Here is a 20,498-nt window from a genome sequence, read left to right as displayed (position 1 = left end):
ATGCACTCATCCACATCTCTGGGGAGAGGCTGAGAAATGAAGCGAAGTGGGTGCCGGTGGGCTGTGACTGGGAGAGCGAGGGGACCCTGGGGGGGCAGGGCTGGACGTGGCTGTGATAGTGAGAGGCCGAGGTCTGGACTCTCCTGAGGCTTGGCTACTGGCCAGGTTCCTCCTGATTACATATAATCAAGATACAGGGACATACACACATCTGGCCCAGGCTGTCATCTGAGGCCTAATCCCTGATTGTCATCGATGACAATCCAGTGCAAGGCATGATAATTGTCAGATATGCCACCTGATAAAAGCACCCGGGTGGTTGTTTCAGTTGGTCAGCTAAGTTGCCCACACCTTTGTGTGTCTGGTTACCCTGTAGTGGGCTTGATAAGAGCTCTGGCCATTTCTTCCTGTAATACTGATTAGAATACTGAGTAAGAAAACCATCCCATTTTGATTGCTCCAAAAGAAATAACATTTTAATGTCTTTTCTTGAAAATTTAATGTTTGCCTTTGAGCTATCCTAATATTGTAGAAATAGCTTCCGATTGTCCTCTAGCTTGAGGGCCACAGTTGATTTTTGTGACATCTTGTAAAATCCATCTCCAAACTTATACCTTCTGAGGTGCTTTTTCTTCTGACTTCTCTGGATGTAGAGATAGAGAAAAATAGAGAGGACCTCTTACTTCCAAAATTAATTTTGTTAGTGGCTAGCAAGTATGCCATACAGCAAGCACCTCCCTTTTTTCCCCTTGAGAGGTTTTTCAGGAGTGCCATGAAATCAAACGGTGATGGATATGCAACTTCAAAGAGGGGAAGAACGGACATCATTACTTTAAACCAGTCTGCATGTCATTTGTATGTGGTGTACATCTCTTCCAAGCCTGTTTCCTTCTTCTTTTCCCCAGCCACACTCCAGGTAACCGTGGCATTGGGAGGGAACTCAGGAACTAGAAGTCCCACTCACCCCACCCTAGTGTGCCCACTCTACCCCAGAACCCTCCCAGTTGCAACCTAGGCCTTGCTCGCCCTCTCTTTTCTTGTACTGGGAAAACTGTAGCAGCATTTCTCGTGTACCAAGGAGGAACTCCATCAAGCTGCAGGTGTGGAATTAAAACTCCAGATGTTTTCAGAGGGTTTCCTCACCCCATCATAGCCTGGTACCTTTTCAGGGCCGCTCTAGTTAGGATGGTGATTAAGGAGGCCAGAGTTCTGCAGAGGGGGCCCATCAGGCTGGACAGAGGGAGCTGGGTGTGTTCTAGTGGGAGGGGGTTGATGGGGGGTGGAGGGGGGAATCTGCTGAGTGTCCCATTTGTGGTCATTCAGCCCCTCCCCCGTTCAGGTACTACACTGGGCTCCAGGGGACACAGTGATGATAAACGTTAGGATGACAGACATAATTGCTGCCCATACAGTGAAGCTTTGACGTTGCTTTTATTCTTTCTCTACATTTGGTGGATGCCAGGAGAAACGACGGGCTCCACTTTTGTGGCTGTGAGGTGTACAAATGTCAGAGGATTTGAGGAACTGGGAGGAGGAGAGGATTTGTAAATGGCCAGTTCATGTACTCAATTATTCATAAATCCTAACCAACTGTTTTCTGTCTGATGTGGTGGGGACGGAGGTTAGGTTAAGACCTTTGTGTTCTAATACCTGCACTTTGATCCCCCCTCCATTTTCATGAATGTAGTTACTATTTTGTATTGAGCACCTACTATGTGCCAGGCTTTTTACATACATGTCTTCCCCCCATACATTGAGCCCTCACAGCCGCCCAGAGAGCCAGCTCTTTGCAGATGTGGCTGGCCTAGTCGCAATTCAACCCCAGGCTGCGGGCCTAGTGGCCTTTCCCTGCCATGGCGCAATCTTGGAAGCGGCAACTGCGGGGAGGGCGCGGAGCGTTGCAGTTCCCGCCGCGCCCGCCCGCGGGGAAGGCAGCCGTGGGGACCAAGGGCCCCGAGCCGCGGGGGGAGCAACAGCTGTCGATGTCGCGCCTGGGGACCGCGCCTCCACGGGGCCCACCCGGCGCCGGGGCCGAGAGGAGGGGCGGCGAGGGGCGGGGCGCGCGGGGCGGGACGGAGGAGGGGCGGTGGCACCGGCGGCTCGGGCTCGGCGCGCCGAGGAAGTCCCGCTCCGAGAGCTGCGAGCGTCTGGAGGAGGCGCGCTCGGCGCAGTTGGGGAGCGAAGTCCGGAGCGAGGGGCCCCCGCGCCGCCGCCCCCTCCTTCCACCGTCCAGCCAGGGAACCCGCGGCGCCGGCGGCCGATGGAGGTCACTTGAGCTGTGAACCGGCGGGAGAGGCAGGCGCCCGCGAGCCGAGCGCGGCCGGAGCCGAGCCAGCCCCGGGCGCTCGTCAGCCCGCCCGCGAGCTCTGGCCAGGAGGCGCCGCCGCCCCGCGCAGCCCGCCCGGCGACCCGGCCGCTGCAGCGCCTCCCGCGCCGCGCGCCGGCGAAATCGGCTCCAAATCAGGACTCCCGGAGCGTCTCCCCCTAGCGCGGCGGCGGCGGCGGGCCCAGGACCAGTCAGCCCGCGGCGCTGCCGGAGAGGCGGGACCGGCTGTCGGGGAGCCCGGGGCGGCCGCCGCGGAGAAGCCGCCGCCGCCGCGCGCCCTCCTCCTCCTCCTCCTCCTCCTCCTCCCTCCTCCCTCCCTCCGCACATGGTCTCCTTTGTCCTGTCGCCGCCGCCGCCGCCTCGCTCTTAGCTCCGCGCGCCGCGGCGGCGGCTCGGGCCGCTCCTGTCCGCCTCGCCCGCCCGCCGGCCGGCCCGGGACGCACCTCCAGTCCCCGCCGCGCCCGCCCGGCCCCGCTCGCCGCAGGAGCGGCCGGAGGCAGCGGGCGAGCGCGGGCCGGGTGCCCTCGGCTGTCGCGCTCCCTCCCGCCGCCCGCCTGGCCTCGGCGGCGCCGGATGAGTGCGCGCGGCGCTGGCTCTCGGCCGCCCCGCGAGGCTGCTGCTCCGGTTCGGATTTGGTTCGCGTGCCTCCGCTCTCAGACTTTCGCCGGGAAGGAGCCGACAGACTTGCGGACGGAGCCCGCCCGGAGTTGGGCGTTTTCTCTTCGTGCGTTTTGGTGGTTCCCCCCTGGTCTCTGATGGTCACCCTTCGGGAGCCCTGCTAAGAAAGCAAACCATGAACTTGGGGCTGACAGGACCGCTTAACCCTTTACGACCAGGTAATGCAGCCCTGGGGGCGCGGCTCGCTCGCCGGCGGCCGGCGGCCGGCGGTCGGAAGGGAGGCGGCCGGGTCGGGGGTCTTTTGTTGCGGCAGCCGGGCTGGCGGGCAGGGGTGGCAGGGGCGGGCTCCTCGCGTCTGGCGCGCCGGAGCTCCCCTTCGTCACCCCTCCTCCCTCCCTCCCCCTTCGCGGCCGGGTCGTCCGCCTTTGTACTTTCCTCCCTTGGCCCGGAGCGGCGGCGCGGGGGCCGGAGCTGCACGGCGGTGCCCGGGAGGGCCCGGGGGCCGCAGCCGAGCCCAACTGCGGGGAGCGGGCCGGGGCCTGCGCCCGCTCGGGCTGGAAGTCTTGGCGCGGCGCTGCTTGTTCCCAGGGTCGCGCTTCCCCTCGCGGAGGTCGGGATCCCGGCCCGCACGCGGTGCCAAGGGAAGCGAAAGGAGGTCTGGGCTCGCGATCGGCAGCTGGTGAAAGAACTTGCTCTTAAGTTTCCAAGAGGTTTCTTTTCTCTGGTTCGAAAGTCCCTCTTCCCGCCGGTGCGGGTGCGGAGGGTGGCCCCGGGGTCTGCGTCCGATGGGAATTAAGGTGGACCCGGAGCAGGAGCCGCTGCGTCCCACCCCGTCTGCATGGAAGGCTTTTATTCGTTTTCCTCGTTCTCCGCGTTCGCTCCTCCACTCTGTTTGACTTATTTAACTTTTCTTTAAACGCCAACTACGGCTTCTAATGATTTTTTAGTATTGAAAATAACTTCTTCCCTTCCCACCTCAACCAAAAAGCGGCCAAAAGAAAGAAAGCTTTGTTTTTCCATCTGTTTTAGATTCAGCCACTTCATGCCCTTATCCTCCAAAACCGAGCGAGGGGGGGAATGAAACGAAATGGCGAGTAAAATCTTAAAGTCTGTAAAGGTCCCCCGTGTTAAACAAGAGATAAGGAAGATCTCCAATCGCCTAACTCTCGGCTCACAGCGTTTCCATTATTCGTTCGTGATTTAAAAATAATAAAAATTGCCAGGAAAATGGCCCAGGTAGTAGAAGAAAATGCAGACTTTTTCCTAAAAGCAGTGATAATGAAAACGTCCCCAAGATTAAGACCCGAGGAGTCTATTTGACTCCTTGTACAAATGCTTTAAAAGCGTGAGTAGAAGGAAAGTTCATTGAGGAAAAGCAAAGCATATTTGTGTAGTTTCACTGAAGACTTTGGCTAAGAAGCTTTTTTCTGACTTTTTAGGACAGTGGTCGGCCACAGTTTTAACCAACTGGATGGGAGAAAGGATCCAGAATTCCTTTTATGCTTAGCCAAAGTCCCATTGGGTGCTTTTCTACCGAGGCCTTTTTGAACCCCCCTCCCCAGTTGCAAGAGGCATCTTTTCAAGCTTTGTGACACGTATCAGTAAATTAAACGGCTCAAAACGCTTTTATTAGCAGGTCTATTCCTAAGCGTCTCTGAATATCCTGTCAGCTTATTTCCTTAATAACTGACTGGTTGGCATCATAATAATCATATCCTTAAGTTTGGTTCAGACATGAGGATCACTTGAGTGTCTGTTTGAAAATACCATGCATAGCCGGTGGAGCTGACAAAGGTGGCAGGCCGAAGAAAGGTCTGAAAGGCAGAACCAAAGGCCCTGTGCACCTACGGCTTCTGTCCTGTCTTCTCTCTCTCTCTCTCTCTCTCTCTCACACACACACACACACACACACCAGGTGCAAATAAAAACTTAATCAGGAACCATTTCCTTTCCCTATCTATGCTTTTAGCATTTGGGGGCTGTAATTTGTTTTTATATATATTTAGACCAATTACACTCATTTAGAGGTAATCCAACAATTTTCAAGGGTTATTTCAATTTGGTAAAATGCTTAATAGACTCTTTTTTCTTTATATCAGCTCAAGTTTATTTTTTAAGCTACAAACTTAACAGCCGTTCCAAGAGAATTTCAAGCCATTCTAAGACTCATTGTCATTGAAGAATTGTGAAATACTCACCTCTCTTAAGGTTTTAGCTGGGAAACTCATATTCCTAGAAATTTCACTTAATATTTCAATATAACAACCCATTCACATAATTTTTGGCTTTGCAACTCGATATTCTTGATCTGTTTAATGTATAACTTGTTTCTCCCCCATGCAATACTTTTTTGGCAGTTTATTTTTATGAATAGTGACCATTGTATATAGTTTGATTTAATTTTGTTTAAGAAGTCAGGAAGGCCCCTCAGTGTATTTTTTTATTACTGCAAAAGAGGAGGAAAAATCTATCGAGGGTTTATTTTAAACAGTATGTATAAATGTATGCAGTTCAATGCTTGTTTTGCACATGCATTCATTGTTTTTCTTGATTTGTTAATCTTCTGAACCATCCCTACACAAGGAAGATTAGAATTTAAATAAAGGGAAAAATAGTCACAATAAAATATTTTGTTTTTCTATGTCACTTGCATTGAGAACCAGAATGTCTCCCAGATGTATATGGGAATATTTCATCTTCGTCAATATAACATGGAAGGACTAAATTGAATCTCTTCTTTGTCCCCAAAAGCCAGCCCCAGCGTCAGAATATGCTGTACTTCAAAATTCCCCCTTCCTCATTCCCTGTATTGCATTTTTCCATATTTATTCAACATAATATGCTTTGCTTTGTCAGAATATGCATGTCTATGTATGAGTGTGAAAGATAAGTGATTTCTCACAGGGTTACATAGCAAAAACAGCATAAGTGTAGCTTGGCCATTATAACTTCAAATGCAGATATATCTTCAAATTATATAGTAGGGATGCTTAATTTTAATTTTTTCAAGTTCTAGAAATATCCATTGCTTCTGAAACATTACAGCCTTTTCCTTCAAACTGACTTAGTGTTTGTTTTCCAGAACATTAGTATATAATTTAAATTGGCTTTAGTCTTGCTGTTTAAACAGGCTTATTTCACTTTCCTCAAGCCACTGTGTAATAATTAGCAGACATGATCTCTAGAAAATGGAAAGGGAAGCATGCTGGTGGTGTGCTTAGTGGTTTCTGGGCAGGTCTACTTGCGTCTCTTTGAACACCAAGGTCGTCCTGATTACTGTAAGGGACAGGAATCTTGGGGTCATCAGACAATGTTTAAAGAAATTAATTTCTAGGAGTGCTGGTTGGCACTTTTTAGTGAGGAAAAGCTTAGCATTAAATAATAGGCATTTCTGATTTGTGAAAGAAAATTGAAAAATAGGCATGTCTGCAAATACCATGGAAAAATTACCATTTCCAAAATAATCTGTCAACGAAATTGCAAAATCATTATGTGAATGAGCTGAATTGCTTTGTGTATCATCTCATAGAAATATGTTTTGTACAGATAATGTGTCTAATAAGGACACATTTTTAAAATCAGGTTTTTTTCCCCCCAGCAAATAGCTGCACTGCAGGTCTCTCTCATGCAGTCAACTAGCACCACCTTATGGATGATTTGGGGAAATTGCTGCTTTCCCTGTTAAGTTCTTCTAAATGTAGTAAATTGATTTAAAATAATAGTAACGGTGATAGTGATGAAAATAACAATGACACTAATAATGCTTTTCCCCCCTTCTTTTTCAGGCATCAGATGCCAGCTCTGAAAAACTCTTCAACACTGTTATTGTAAACAAAGGTAAGACTCCTCATTCTTCTGAGTAATGGCTTCTTCTTACATGAATTTCAGTGTCATTGCCTAGGAAGAAAGAAGAAAAACCATATGGTCTTTCTCTTTTCATTCTGGAGCTACTGTTTATATTTTGTTTTTCCTTCAGACAGAATCTGCATGCTTTCGTGATGCATTAAAAAACAGTTTATTTTAAAAGAATACATCGAGTCCTTGTTTAAATTGATTTAACTAATCATCACTATCTATGTGACTTTAATTTAATATAGGAGGCTGTGCTAGAGAAGAATAGTTCTCAGGATGCCTTAACTTTATTGTTGCTTACCAACTACCCAGCAGTAGGAGAAATATAAACAGCCGATGTGTACTGCAGACGTAATAACCAGTGAATGTTTAGTATTCACAGTATTATGGTCATAAACTAAGCCTTACTCTGCTGTGAGCTTTTTGTAAAGTTAATAAATGAGCAAGAGGGCAGAATTTCAATATGCACTGTCCCATTAATTTCTTCCAAACCACAATCTAGAGTAAGAGACGCTAATGATATAGCAGTACATTAAGGGAAAACTTATCTTAAATCATTGCCGATGGGTTTCTGGGCAGTTTTCCTTTGTAGCAGTATTGTTGGAAGTAATGAAATTTAGGAGACTCTCTAATCCCTGGCTTTGAAAGGTGTATAATTTGAAAGGTATAAACTATATAAGCTATTTAAGCTTCCCCTTCCCACTGTCTAACCTGATTTAGGGGCTGGCATGATAATTGGTAAATAAAGATGTGCTTTCTGTGATAATCTCTGTGTTACATCGAGGATACTCGGTAGCACTTGAACAGACTTGGGCCTTCATAAAGTGAAATTTGAGACCATTTCAGCGTTCTGTAGTTGCCGTGGCTAGCATTTTTGCTGGCTGGTTAGTAAGACATTTCCAAGTGCAGTTATTTTGAGTTCCCAGATTATTTTGGAATTTGAACCAACTGCAATTTTAAATAGTACATTGTGTTTAGAGTTCCCTTGAGGTGTATGTGCTTTTGTGATTGCTGTTACTCTCAGAATTGCTGTCATATTGAATTTTATCTTTTTTTATTGCATAATGGAGTATGCCAGTTTTATATTTCATCATATTTTTTGATGAACTGAAAGTTTGTATAAATTTGTTATCCATGATGCTAAAAGCCCAATAAAAGAAGATATGTGCAATTCATAGCCTGCAGTGCTCGTGTGTAAAAATGGATAATTGTTTACCGCTCGATGAATTTGTGAAAAACGAGGGTGATGGAAAGGAGAGACTGAAATAAGGCAGGTCACCAAAAGTAGGGCTTCCATGTTTCTGTGACACCCCCCAGGACCTCCCACCACATGTGACTGTGTCTTTCTTCTGTTAATTTGCTATAAAACGCTTTAGAACACATTTCCCCTTTCTGGGATCAGCCCTGCAATGCGAGTTGATTCTGGGGCCTGCCTCCTGACCGCCACTGCCCTCGGGGACTCTCCTCATGGCCGGCAAGAGTGATGGGTGAGCACCAGCTCCCCTCTGCCTCTTCCTCTTGCTTCTTCCCCCTTCTTTCCCTGTCCCAATCACACATTTCCCACATTCTTATTTTTGTTTACTTACAGAGTGTGATTTGTGGCATCTATTTGGTTGTGAATAGTCATCGCCCTGACAGGGTGCCTTTCTTCTGAGCCGCTTTTCTGGGGGTGATTTAGTTGCCTTGAAAGGATTAAGGTTTCTTTGTATACACTAAAATCAACATAGGCTTTTTCTAAGCTTTGCTTGGGAAAGCATACACAAATAAGCATTTTAGTTGATGGCAGATTATTCCTTTGCCCCTTATTTCCATCAAAATGGCCTTTCTTTTCTCCACCAGAGTTTCCCCTTAATGCCTTATGCTAATTCCTGTTGGTAACATGAATGACAAGAGACTGAATCAGTGCAAATCCAGGTGCTGCAAAGTAGACTGGTATCCAGCACCCCCTTCCTCCCTGGAGAGAAGGAGATTAAGGGGGGTGGGGAGGGGGGAAGCACGGGGACAGTTTTGTTAAGGGGATTAGTATTCAAACTGCTAAATATCAGGAAAACAACTTCAAAAAGGGATTCATTGTGTAGCGATAATGTCAATAATTGCTTCAAGACAGGTGCAGAGAGTCTTGTTATATGTCTGTTTTTACTCCGGGTAGTGGCAGTGTTTACTGGATGGGTAGTTGACAAGGCCTTCAAGGAACTGTCAGCTTCATGCACATCAAGTTCAAGTCCCCCTGCAAAGCGGCCTGTCTGCCTGAAAGTCAGGTCTCCTGTCTTTGTCCTGTATCTTTAGCCACGAGCCATAAAAAGCATTGTAAGAAACAGCAAATTGTCACCAGGTAACAAACACTGCTGGGAGAATCTTCAAAGCCTCAGCTTATTGAACAGTCTAACAAGAGTGCAGGGGAGCTGACACGTGTATTCCTCCACCTCCAGATGTTTAAAGCTACATACCACCTCTCGCCCTCAGGAGTCTGGCAGTATTCTGGCCTTAGAGGAGCGTGGCTTTAAGCTGCTGGGGAGATTATGCTGCTGAGCCTGGTGGTGGGCAGATTTGGTCCATAAAATTTCACCGTGGGAGGGCAGTGCTAATCTCACAAGCTGATTGTGGTGGGGGGTGGGGGGCAGCTTTGATGTCGGCCTGCCCAGGGTGGAGATGCAGCTCCAGGCCCAGGCGGCAGGGGCTGTGGCTCCAGGCCCATCAGTCTGCTTGTGAGCTTGAGTAAGTCATTTAGCCCCTTCAGGTCAGAATTCTCAGTCATAACAAAACCTAGTCCTGGGCCAACATTTCTGGTGGGGATAAAGCAATTAATTGGGAAGAGGCAGGGTTGAAACAGAGTGGATACAATGAGTATGTTTTATATCACTTTTACCCATTGATTTTATTTCGACTTTTCCTGTGTTATAGAGTCCATCCAGTTTAACAGAGAGCTAGTAAGGTTTTTGTGTTTAGCTGTTCCGAACGGTCGCTTTCTTCTGTGCTCTTTATTTCCTGTTTTAAAGCAAGTTAAACAGCACGTGCTTGCAGGTACACACAACATGCCCAGTGAGAACTCAGCATTTCAGAAGAGGGGTGGAATTGTGCCTCCAAATTGCAGGGCTTAGCATTGTAGCCATAAAATAGTTTAACTTTAATCAAGGTCATGGTTGCCTTATTTAATCTTTATGTGTTTAAATGTTTACAGGATGTTCATGTGAATTTTATGAATCCTTCTGTCTTTGTGACTCAACCATCTGCCAAAGAAAAAATTAATTTTCCCAGAGAGACAGAGACACAGAGAGAGACTGACTTATTGTCCCCGTTTAGTTGCTTGAACTGCTACAGGAGCAACAGGATCTGTACCCCAGATTCTGGGTGTTTATCCTTAAAGGAAGCTTTCCGGTCAATTCCGTACGGCCAGTATTTGTCACCCTTTCTTACCTACTCTAGGTCCTTCTTGGTGTGTTTCCCACTTTGATCCATAGACAAAAGTGCAGAAAATGAGTGCTGCTTTGCTGCACACAATTACCCTGCCAAGATAATTCATCTTTTCTAAAACTCTTAGGTTGCTCCAGAGCAGAGCTACTTGAGGAAAGAAAATAGGCAAAGTCCTGTCGGGGAGGAAGGAGAACAATAGGTGACAGGCGTTCTGTGGAGCCTTCTGTTTACAGGACACCAGCCCTGGTGTGGGTCGTGGGTCGTGGGTCTGGGTGAGGGGAAGAGAAAAAGCCTTGTATTGCTGCCCCTTCTTGCTCCAGAACCCTCTTTCCCAGGATTCATCCTTGCTTTGCAACCAAGGCAAGTTATAGATAGAAGGAGGAGGGAAGGGCCAAGAGGTGTGTTTTACCCTGTGACTCCTCTTCCCTTCACCTTTGTCTGAAATTGCAGAGCTGGGCCCTCCTGGGGAAAGGCCCCCTGAGCGAGGCATCCTGGAGAACTGTCTCCAGCTGAATGGGCGTCTCTGGAGGGCTGGGGGGTCGGGGGATAACCCAGGTAGGAATGAGGCCTCTCATTTCTGCTCCCTCCTGCTGTGAGCACCCAGTGTCTACTGAAATGTGAACGACAGCAGAGCAACTGCCCACCCTCCTAGGCAGGACCCTGCTTCACCGCCATGGGATCAGCCCTGGGGACTTCTGGTGCACACTCAGTCACCGTGAGCGCCAGGTGGACACTCAGGGCCCCCTTGCGCTCTCTCTGACCAGACTATTTTGCCTCTTCCGGGCCCCACCAAGCTACTAGTGGAACACACCAGGCCTCTTGGGGTTGGTTGGTGGGACACGCATGAGGTTGGAGCCTTTAGGTTAGTGAGGCCTTTGTGTATCTTTGGAGGTATGGTTTTATAGCATCGTAAAAAGATCTGGCTAAAAAATTGCCTGAGATTTGAAGAGATCAGGTGAGAAAACAGTTATCCAGAGATAGTGCTGGTTTAATAATCGGGTATCTAACAAATTCTTTAATGGTGACAATATCACCTTAATTCTTTAGGTTCAGACGTGAGGGAATTCCTTGGTTTGGTGACCAAAAAAGATAAGAACTATATTATCACCAAGTCTACTGTTAGCTTTTAAGAAAAGGCCCTTCCCTAAAATATTTCTGTGAATGAAAATAATGCTGTTGACTGTGGGATAGCTTTCTTAAGAAAAAAATTTGGTTTAGAGTTGAAAATCCCTGTATAATGAACATATGGAGACCATTTTACAATCCCTTGTAGTGTCTTGACTTTAGTTGTAAGGAGGATGTGACATAAAGCACATTCCCAGTGTGCACAAGAGTAAACTGAGCCAATTTCAGCCTTTGTAAATTAGTTGTGTTTTTGTCATGTCTTAAATCTCACGTAAGGGGAAGTAGGACTATCACTCATTTATTTTTCTCCCTCTGGACCTTTTTTGTACTATTTCAGAGCATTTGCTTCGGTTTTTAGGAGATAGAAATGTCTGGAGAATTAAATAGTACTGAAGGGTAATTGGTGCTTGGTGGTAGACAAAGGAGTAGAGTAGTTCAGTTCCCCTCCTCCCACCCCATACTGCAAATAGCAGGCAATCAGCTCCCTTTGTTATGGAAATTGACCTTCCTATGGAAGCCAGTTCTTACATACAGAATTTGTTGTATAGAATTATTTCTTGAGAATTCTTGGAACCAGATGCCTTGTACCACCAGTAAGGGTCTAAAAATATTCCACATTGTGTGGAAGTGTTTCCCTTCACGTATTTTTCCAGTAGCTGCTACCTGGTCTCCTGGACTTGTGGATGCGTGTGGTAGGGAATCTGGGTAAATGTTGGATCCCGTCACTGGAGTTTCAGTGAAGCGGTTAGAAGATGTTCCCAGCACTGGAAGTGACCTTGATGGTAGAGAACTTGGACAGTGCTGTCACTTTTCCATCCTGAGTGCCCCTGTGACCAGCTGGGAGTAGATTACAGCGTAACAGATTCTGTTCTTTTAGTCAGATGTTCAAACACCACTCTGTTTACTTTTGAGCCCACTAGAAAGCCCTTTGCTTACTTTATTGGGTGATTACTGCTGTCCTCTGAAAGAATTTTCTCTGTACTTGGCAATACTGGCAAAACTTGAATGATCCATCCACCTCTCTTCAATCCATTCATATTTAGTGTTTTGTTTAGCCAATGATGTTGTATTTGGTTGTCTTAGAAAGTAATACATATTCATAATAGACAACTGGAATTTAAAATAGCAAATTCGTTCTTGAGAGTCTAATGAGAAAGTTAAATGACAAAGAGCCTCCTCACTATTAAGACTTTCAAATGCATGGGGTCACCGCCACACATGCAGGTTCCTGCGTGGAGGAAGCCTGTGGCTGTCCCATGGCCTCTGGATTATTTCTAGTTTCTGACAACTGCAGAAAAATGTTTCTCTGAAAATGTAGGTTTATTTAACTAGGTTTCTTTTTGCTTCACAATCTGGATTCCATTCAGTCAGTTACCACTCCAATTAACTAACAATTATTTAACATTAACAGTAATTACAGACGCCAGTTAAGCGCCTACAGATGTCAACTGTTAGCTTTGTACCTAATCACTCAATGAAATGGAGAAAGTTCAACAAACATCAATTAGCCAAGCAATTAGTATGAGTTAGGAAAGAGCATGTTATCATGTGTGAGCTGATTCAATTTATTTTATTTTGGCAGTAAAACACACACAGGCAAGCTGCAATAAGTTCCTCAGATAAGATAAAACTCTATTGTTTTGCAGCTTACATAAGAATTCTTTCCTTTCCTGTGCATAAGTCAAATACACTCTAGCCTGGAATTTATTTAACAAACAAAATTTGTCTCAATTACTCCAAAAGCCCAGCAGTGCTCAGTCTCAGGAAGCACCTTTGGTGAATTATGAATCCAGTGGATATACTGTAGAAGGAACTGCCAGAGAATTTCAGTGGAGAAAATGATTGATTCCCACTCGAGTAATCTCTTCTGTGCATTTCGGATTTTTACCAGTTTATTCCTGAACTGGTGGAATGAGTGCAACAGTGATTTTATTAATTTCATGGTGCCTGAACTTTTGCTCAGCTGTCTTTTATTTAGCCCAGAGCTAACATCAAAGTATTTTACCTACTTGCCCAGTCTGTGCTTTTAAAAAGTAGAAACAGCTGTCTATTAAAGGGCCACTTCGTGAATTCACCAAGGAGATTCCAGAGTCTCCTGAATTCAGAGGTTCTAAACTGCTGCCCCCCCAGCCTCTCCCCACTCCAGAGACTTCTGTAGATTGGCTGACCTTGCCTGGACTTCCTGGGAGTGTGCATTCTAAGGCCTGATTACATAAAATGGCTCCGAACTTGGTATTTGGAGATCCATTCTACCTCCAGGAAGAAAAGTAGCCATAAGAGGCTGTGCCTCTGGTTCTCCTAGAAGTGCTTTCTCACCAACTCCTGAAACCTGTGGATAGGAGTGGGAAAAGCCAATCCCTTGTGGGGTGCTCCTTCAGGTCTCTGTGGGTCTTTTGTGCAGAATTTTCCATTTGTACAAGCCTCTCAGCATGAGCTGCGTTGGGAAATAAATATTGTGCCACAGGTATGGTTTGGGGTGAAGACTCACCATGTCCCTTGTGTGTTTCTGTTGTAAAGCATTTGCTAGTATACAGCAGTATAGCTGTACATGCTTGTTCTTGAGAGGTGTCTTTGCTCCTCTACAGCAGTTCATAGGGTCTCTGTTTGCTTTTGCACGTTTTGCTGCAGTAACAAAATAGCTCATAGGCTTACAGCAACAAAAGGTCTTATAGTAAGTGTCAGCTGCAGATCAGCTGCACTTCTCCTTGTCTTTATTCTGGCATTCAGGCCGAAGGAGCAGTGCCCATCGTGGTAATTCTTCTGATAAAGGGAAACGAGCAGAGACAGAGCCAGAGAATGCCTCTTCAAGGTTCCACTTGGATGTGGCATTTCCAGCCATCTCATTGGCTGGAGCAAGTCACATGACCAAGCCTGTCATCAGTGGAGTGGGAAGTAAACTCCTCCCACAGGGAAGAGCACAAGAGCAGAGGGGTCCACGGGGGATGGGCTTTGGAAGTAAGGGAAAGCCAGCACTGTACAAGTGATGTGATCTGCCACCAGCCCGTGCCCTAAAGTCTGATAAATCAGAAGCTGTTGCTTCTTACTGTGTTAATGCAAATGAGGTGGGGGTAGTTTGCACAGCCTTGGTGAAATCAGTGGGCTTTTCTGTTAGAGACCTGTTTTACTAATAGCCATTTGCTTGGAGTTTATATTAAGTTAGATCTGGTAAGTCATCAAGAAATTAATTGCTTCCTTATTATTTACCTGGTTTAGCTTATTGCTGGCTTTGAGGGACTAATGGAAAAGCTGCTGTAGAGTACAAAAATGCCTTGCAGGATCTGCAAAGAATGATTGTTGGCCCGGTCAGGTGTTTGGGCTCTGCATAAGTAATCGTAGGAAGCATGATTTTCACAAAACTTAATTGCAAAGTCGTGTGCGTTGTAGTGGTTTTAGTGTAGTGAACATGAGCTTTGATTTGAGATTCACACAGACACGGATTTGAATCCCAGCTCCACCACTTACTACCTGTGGAATTTGGGGCTATTTAAAACACCTCAGCACCAAGTTTTTTCTTTTGTAAAATGGGAATAATCAAACCCATCTCATAGGGTTGCTGTGAGGATTAAATGAGATAATGTATATAAAGTACTTAGCCTAACTTGTACTATATTTTGAACTAATTGTATGCTAAGAATTTTACATCCATTATATCATCTAATCTTCATAACAACTCTTATTTAGGAAATAATTTAGAAATAGCATCTCCATCCTGTAGGTAAGGAAACTGAAGTTAAATATGAATAGCTAGCATTTATTGAGGAATTGCCTTTTGCCAGGTATTGTTCTAAGCACTTTATATGTAATTTGCTCATTTTTTAAGTGAGGCTCAGAGATTTAAGTAACTTGCCCAAGCTCCCACAGTGAGTGAGTGGTGGAACTAGGTTCAGCTCATTCCCCTGGGGATCTAGCAAAGACTGTAATAAAACAGATCCCTGCCCTCACTGAAGGGAACACAAAACAGGATGGTGATCCGGGAAAACCAGGTGCTGTGGGAGGACACGCCAACAGATGAAGGTCTCCTTAGGGCATTTCCCCCGACACCTTCCCAAGGTAGTTCACGTTCCCTGGAGGTTTGTAGGAACTCCACCTTGGTGATAGAGGGTCTCTTCCAGGACTTCCCCAGGATGTCTGCCATTACCTGATCAGGTGTGGCCAAAACCGTCATGGTTACTACATTGCAGCGTGACTCAAATTAAGGCATTTACAGTTTCTTCACTCTCCATACTCATTCCTGTGCCTGTAAGCGAACTGATCTTTACTTTTCAGCCAGATTTTATTAGAAATGACTTAGGAATTTCAAGCAGAGGCATTTCCCTAGCAACGATGACATAAGCATGAGGCCCCAAATCTGTACTGGCCCTGGGGGTTGCTGTTAGTAGGGCGTGGTGTTCTGTGGGCGCTGCAATCTGCTTCTCTGACCCTCGTAAACCTTGTCTTATAAAGGAGGAGGTTGAGAGCATATCATTGCTTTTCTAAGAGTCCTTTTGAAGAGGGAAATGTCTCAAGTGTGCCCGTTAATAGACTGATATGGGAGGCAGTTATATTTGGATGCCTTAAAAGCCACTTGGAAAACATTTTCCCCCTCTTATCTATCACCTTTCACATCTCTCAGCAGAGTAACACTAAAACCTAATTTTAGCCAAGATTACATCATTTTCTCATTATCTGTTTATAGCTAGGAAAGGTTTTTCCGTAGTAAAGCTCCTCTGCCCGAAAGCCCAATTCCTCCTTGTTGAAACATGTAAAATTTATCCATAAACTTTGGTTTGACAAGGAGTCTTCTTCTGAAATCAGATTTGTCAGCTGTTAAATAAGTGACATGAATGGTTATTTTATCTAGTCCTTCAATTGGCTTAATGTGGAGGCCATATTGAAATTAATTCAACAAATACTGAGCGCCAACCGTATAACAGGCTCTGGAGACAATGACAGTGAACAGGGAACAAGCATACCACCAGAATAGCAAAAGAGTTTAAACATATTTTTAAAATGAGAAAAAAAGACCTTTTAAGTGGTGTAATGACAAAGAAGTCACTCACTTATTTTTTTTAAAAAATAGCCATAAGACCTTTCTTAGGAGGAAAAGCTGATCTGAGGTGAGTCCTGAAGGGTCAGCAAACCGGAAATAGATCCGCCCTCAGACTGCAGAGTATGTCACCCATGTAGAGAGCCACATGATTTGCCAACTTGTACTCACTGTTAGACTAAATCCTAGCCCTTTGAGTTTTCCACTTAAAAAAATCGATGCTGTTGTTATATTAGTTAATTAAGCTCTTGCAAAGATTTTGGGGAGCATTATGACGATCTGTATATTGTCTATCGATAGAGCCTCCTATTTTTCGTGTTTCTTTAGTTAAATTTTGTTGCTTAAATTCTTGCCAGGTTGGCGTACTACAAAGAAGGGGTGGGATGGAAGACCCAGGGTCAAGTCTAGGGGGTGGGGCTACTAGTAGCCTCCCGCAGATCACTCTGTCTGACTTGCTCTTGTGATTTGGTAACATGAGAAAGTGGGATGGACTCCGAGATTCCTTCTAGACCTAAAGACCAACATTTGTGTTAGAATGTTCTAGGCCCTCTCAGAACCTGAAGCTTCTGCAAAGGGCACGTATTTTCCTTGATACCTGTGAATGAGATTGCGAACGCTTGGCATTTGGAAGGAGTGGTGCCTTGTAGCCAGTGCCAAGACTTCAGTCCTGAACTTGTGAGAACTTGTGAACAAAAATAAACCTCTTTCCTCTGCAGGAAATTGCATCTCTGTAAGAAAGATCTTAGAGCTAAGAGGGGGTTGAGCCTTGGGGGTGAGGGAGGAGAGGAGAGTGAGCTGTGCTGCAATTTGAATACCAGCTGCTGGGTATTAAGGTATTAACCTCCAGAATAAGAATAACAATACAGCATCCTCCTTGTCTGCATCTTGCATGGTGTTAAAGGAGATGTTTTATCTGCTTAGTAAATGTTTATAAAACCCGCTGCATATAAAAAAGTACTTAGGGTTCCTTTGTACTTGACTTCTCAAGTGGAGTGACTATCAGTTCCACCCTTTCCTAAGCAGGGATGGCTACAGGTTAGATGAGGATGGGGGCAGGGGGTTAGATACCAGAGAAAGTCCCTGCCTAAGAGCACCCCAGGGACAACTGCCTGGCAACTTCTTTCACTGTGAGATGACTCATTTTACCACTGTGGATTGCAGTGAGGCTGGGATGGGCCATTCTAGATAATGGAAAGAATGTGACCTCCTCCCATCTGTCTTTAGCTGTCACACACCCAAGCAGTTCATCAGAGCTCTGATTCTTCAGGTTAACCTAGGTCTTCCTGACTGAAGCAATCTTCCTACATTTCTTTTGCTAGAAGATGATGATAATTTGACTTCATTCTCTCAATATTGTATTTGCTGTTTGTTGGATTTTAGTTTTATTCACAGTCTTCTAGTGTCTCCTGGGGAAAAGTTTGTTTTAGAGTAAGAAAAAGAAATACTACTTTTAGTGTCTTTTTTAGTGTCTTGACATTCCCCACGAGGTGACACAGACAAATATTGTGAGTGGATTTTTGGAGGAGCTGGGTTAATTTTATTGCCACCAAGTCCATGGTGTGTTATTTAGGAGAATTCCGCTTGTCTGAACTGTCTCCCTCACTTTCTGAGATTGAGAACTGGAGAAAGGAATAACATCGCAGACAAGACAGTGAGAACCTTAGAAAACAAATTCCTGGATTCAGAGCAGGGCACTATTGCTGTGTTCTCTGGTGGAATATTAGATTATAAACTAAATTTTAGGGCTTTGTCATTTGTAGTTGGCTGTAGGGGCCACATTGCCCTATATAATGGCCTCGCCTTGGATGTGAGGTCTCAAATCAGTTTGATTTCTACTTCCGTGGGCAGAAGAAGCTCATATATTAAACAGGCAGCTTGGGGATGACTGGTGGAGGATGGCTCTCCGTTTCCCCGCTGGCCTCACCTCTCAGGAGTAACTGCTGTTTGACCGACCGGCCTGCTCAGCTGGGCCTCAGCCCCCAAAGCACCCCTGGGGTCAGGGTGATGTCTGGTTTGAGCCCTCCTTCCTTCCTTCTCAGGGCCCTCCGGGTTGAGGAAAGACAGCTTTACACCTCCTCCTTCTGTCTTAGCTGCAGGACAAACTTGAAAACTGCCTACTCTAAGGTTTTCTGGCATTTTAAAAGTTAAGGCGACTTTCTGAGCCCTCTCAGCATCCTGCCAGGTATCTTATCTTATTCAAATATCCTAATTGCTACCGGGGCTTCTCTCCCGCTGCACATCATCCTAGCACCTAACTGACAAAATAGACCTTCACCTGAGGGCCTCATTATGCTTTCTGCCTGTGCATCAGGCCAAAAATACCTCCACAATACCTGCCCGACATCCTGGGCTTCCAAGTGACAAACAAATAATTGGGTGAAACAAACCCTGGGTGCCGAGCAGCTGCCATCGGTGTCGAGCACAGAAGGGTCCACGGCAATAACAGTCACGGCGCTGCCTGGTTCATGTCAGAACAAATCTTTGAACAGTGGGTTGTGCTGACACCAGAGAGTGACAGCTTTGGAAATGGCACGCTAGTTACTGCTGCAAGTGAGGCCTCTCATGTAGACCGTGACAAGTGGCTGTCATTTCCATACAGGTGAACAACTGACAACCTCAAATGGGGAGGGTGGGAGGCAGGCAGGAAGCTGTGTTTGGTGGCAGGTGGGGCCAGACTGTGGGGAGGGGTCCTAAGTGCTGGCGGCCATTTGCATTTGTGGCAAAAACACACACTCTTTCCCCGCCCTTCCATCCCCTAGTCTTCTCTGTTGTTCCTGTAGAGCTTCTCTGGGAAAGGGCTGCAGAAATACAGCCCAGCATGTTTAAGGAATGTTTTCATTTCAGTGTTGCTCCCTCTCTGTCTTCTTGATATGTCATGGGTTGGGTTCCCTGGCCCAATGATTAGGTTCATAGAATATGGAAAAGGCAAGGTGTCTGCTGATGAGGAACTCACCATTAAAAGGAGTGGGTTAGATGAAATTCAGGTGCAGAATTGGGTCTAGACCGGTGGTTCACAAAGTCTGGTTCCTGGGGCAGCACTATCCACATCTTGAGTAGCTGTTAGATATGCAAAATCTCTGCCCCACCCAGACCTACAGAATTGGAAACTCTAGGGGTGGGGCTCAGCAGTCTGTTTTAATAAGCCTTCCACAGAATTCTGATGCAGACAACACCGGTCTAGATACGAGGAAGAAGAGTTCGGCTGTGAGGTTTTGTAAATGCTCAGGTGACCCACAGGATCCTACTCTGTTGGTCTGTTTGTTGTTGGGCAGCCTTTTTTAAAAAAAACATGAACTGTACCTGATCTGTTCAAAGTGACACTGTGCACCTACTACTGGACCCTCTTGTCGTGGATTTCCCATCCTTCTACTCGCTCCAGCCTTGCGAACAGGCCTACTTGTGTATAGGATGGTTGGTAGATGGACTACAGGTAGAGCCATACTAATCTGAATGAAGTTTGAAACTATGACCTTGAGCTAATGTTATGCTGTGACAACCAGCTGAGCTAACTTGCTCAAAGACAAACTGTTCTAGCTAGTTCCTGGTTGGCAGGTGCTACGTCACGAATGCCGGCCCGCCAGGGTTTTTGCAACACAAAACACACATATACTGGTCCAATATGCTGTGATGACCAGTAACTATTTTGTAAACAAAGTACTGTGTAAATTCTTTATTAAACTGCATTGTTTAGTGTTGGAGAATGATGGACAGCAATGCTTTGAAATCTTTTTTTTACTTTCATGTAAAATGTTATAAAGTTTTAAGACTATAAAATTACATCCAAGTTGAGTTTTCCCAAAAAACATTAAATCCTAAAGTTTCAGCAAGTCACCTAAATAGTAAAGCTTTTTTAGTTGTCCTTCAAGAATAGGCATCTTCCAAGACTAGTTGTGTTAAATTAGTGGGTGTCAGACTTCAGCCTGCATCACAATTATCTGGAGGAATTATTAAGACAGATTCTTGAGTCCTACACCAGATATTTCTGATTCAGTGGGTCTGAGTGGGGTTGAGGAACTTGCATTTCCGACAAGTCACCAGGTGATGCTGATGGTTTTGGTTCCCTGAGAGCAATTTAAGATTCTCATGTGTTAAATTTAAAATAGGGATTCCCTTTTCCAGTAGGGAATATGTGAATTGAGT

At 45.8% G+C, this 20,498-nt stretch overlaps 1 protein-coding gene across 4 annotated transcripts in view; it reads left to right on the top strand.

Annotated features, from left to right (window-relative positions):
* AUTS2 (activator of transcription and developmental regulator AUTS2) overlaps nucleotides 1-20,498 on the top strand; it is a 1,139,956-nt gene that overhangs the window by 1,048,084 nt on the left and 71,374 nt on the right. For all 4 annotated transcript variants that reach the window (XM_069486207.1, XM_069486206.1, XM_069486205.1 and 1 more), the window contains exon 6: nucleotides 6,730-6,781. In XM_069486207.1, the coding sequence (XP_069342308.1) occupies nucleotides 6,730-6,781 (52 nt within the window). The remainder of the gene's footprint in view (nucleotides 1-6,729; nucleotides 6,782-20,498) is intronic.

This window comes from Eulemur rufifrons, chromosome 14, assembly GCF_041146395.1.
Source record: "Eulemur rufifrons isolate Redbay chromosome 14, OSU_ERuf_1, whole genome shotgun sequence".
NCBI classification, from domain to species: domain Eukaryota; kingdom Metazoa; phylum Chordata; class Mammalia; order Primates; family Lemuridae; genus Eulemur; species Eulemur rufifrons.
The sequence above is the reverse complement of the archived record's forward strand: the minus strand, read 5'-3'. Positions and strand labels throughout refer to the sequence as shown.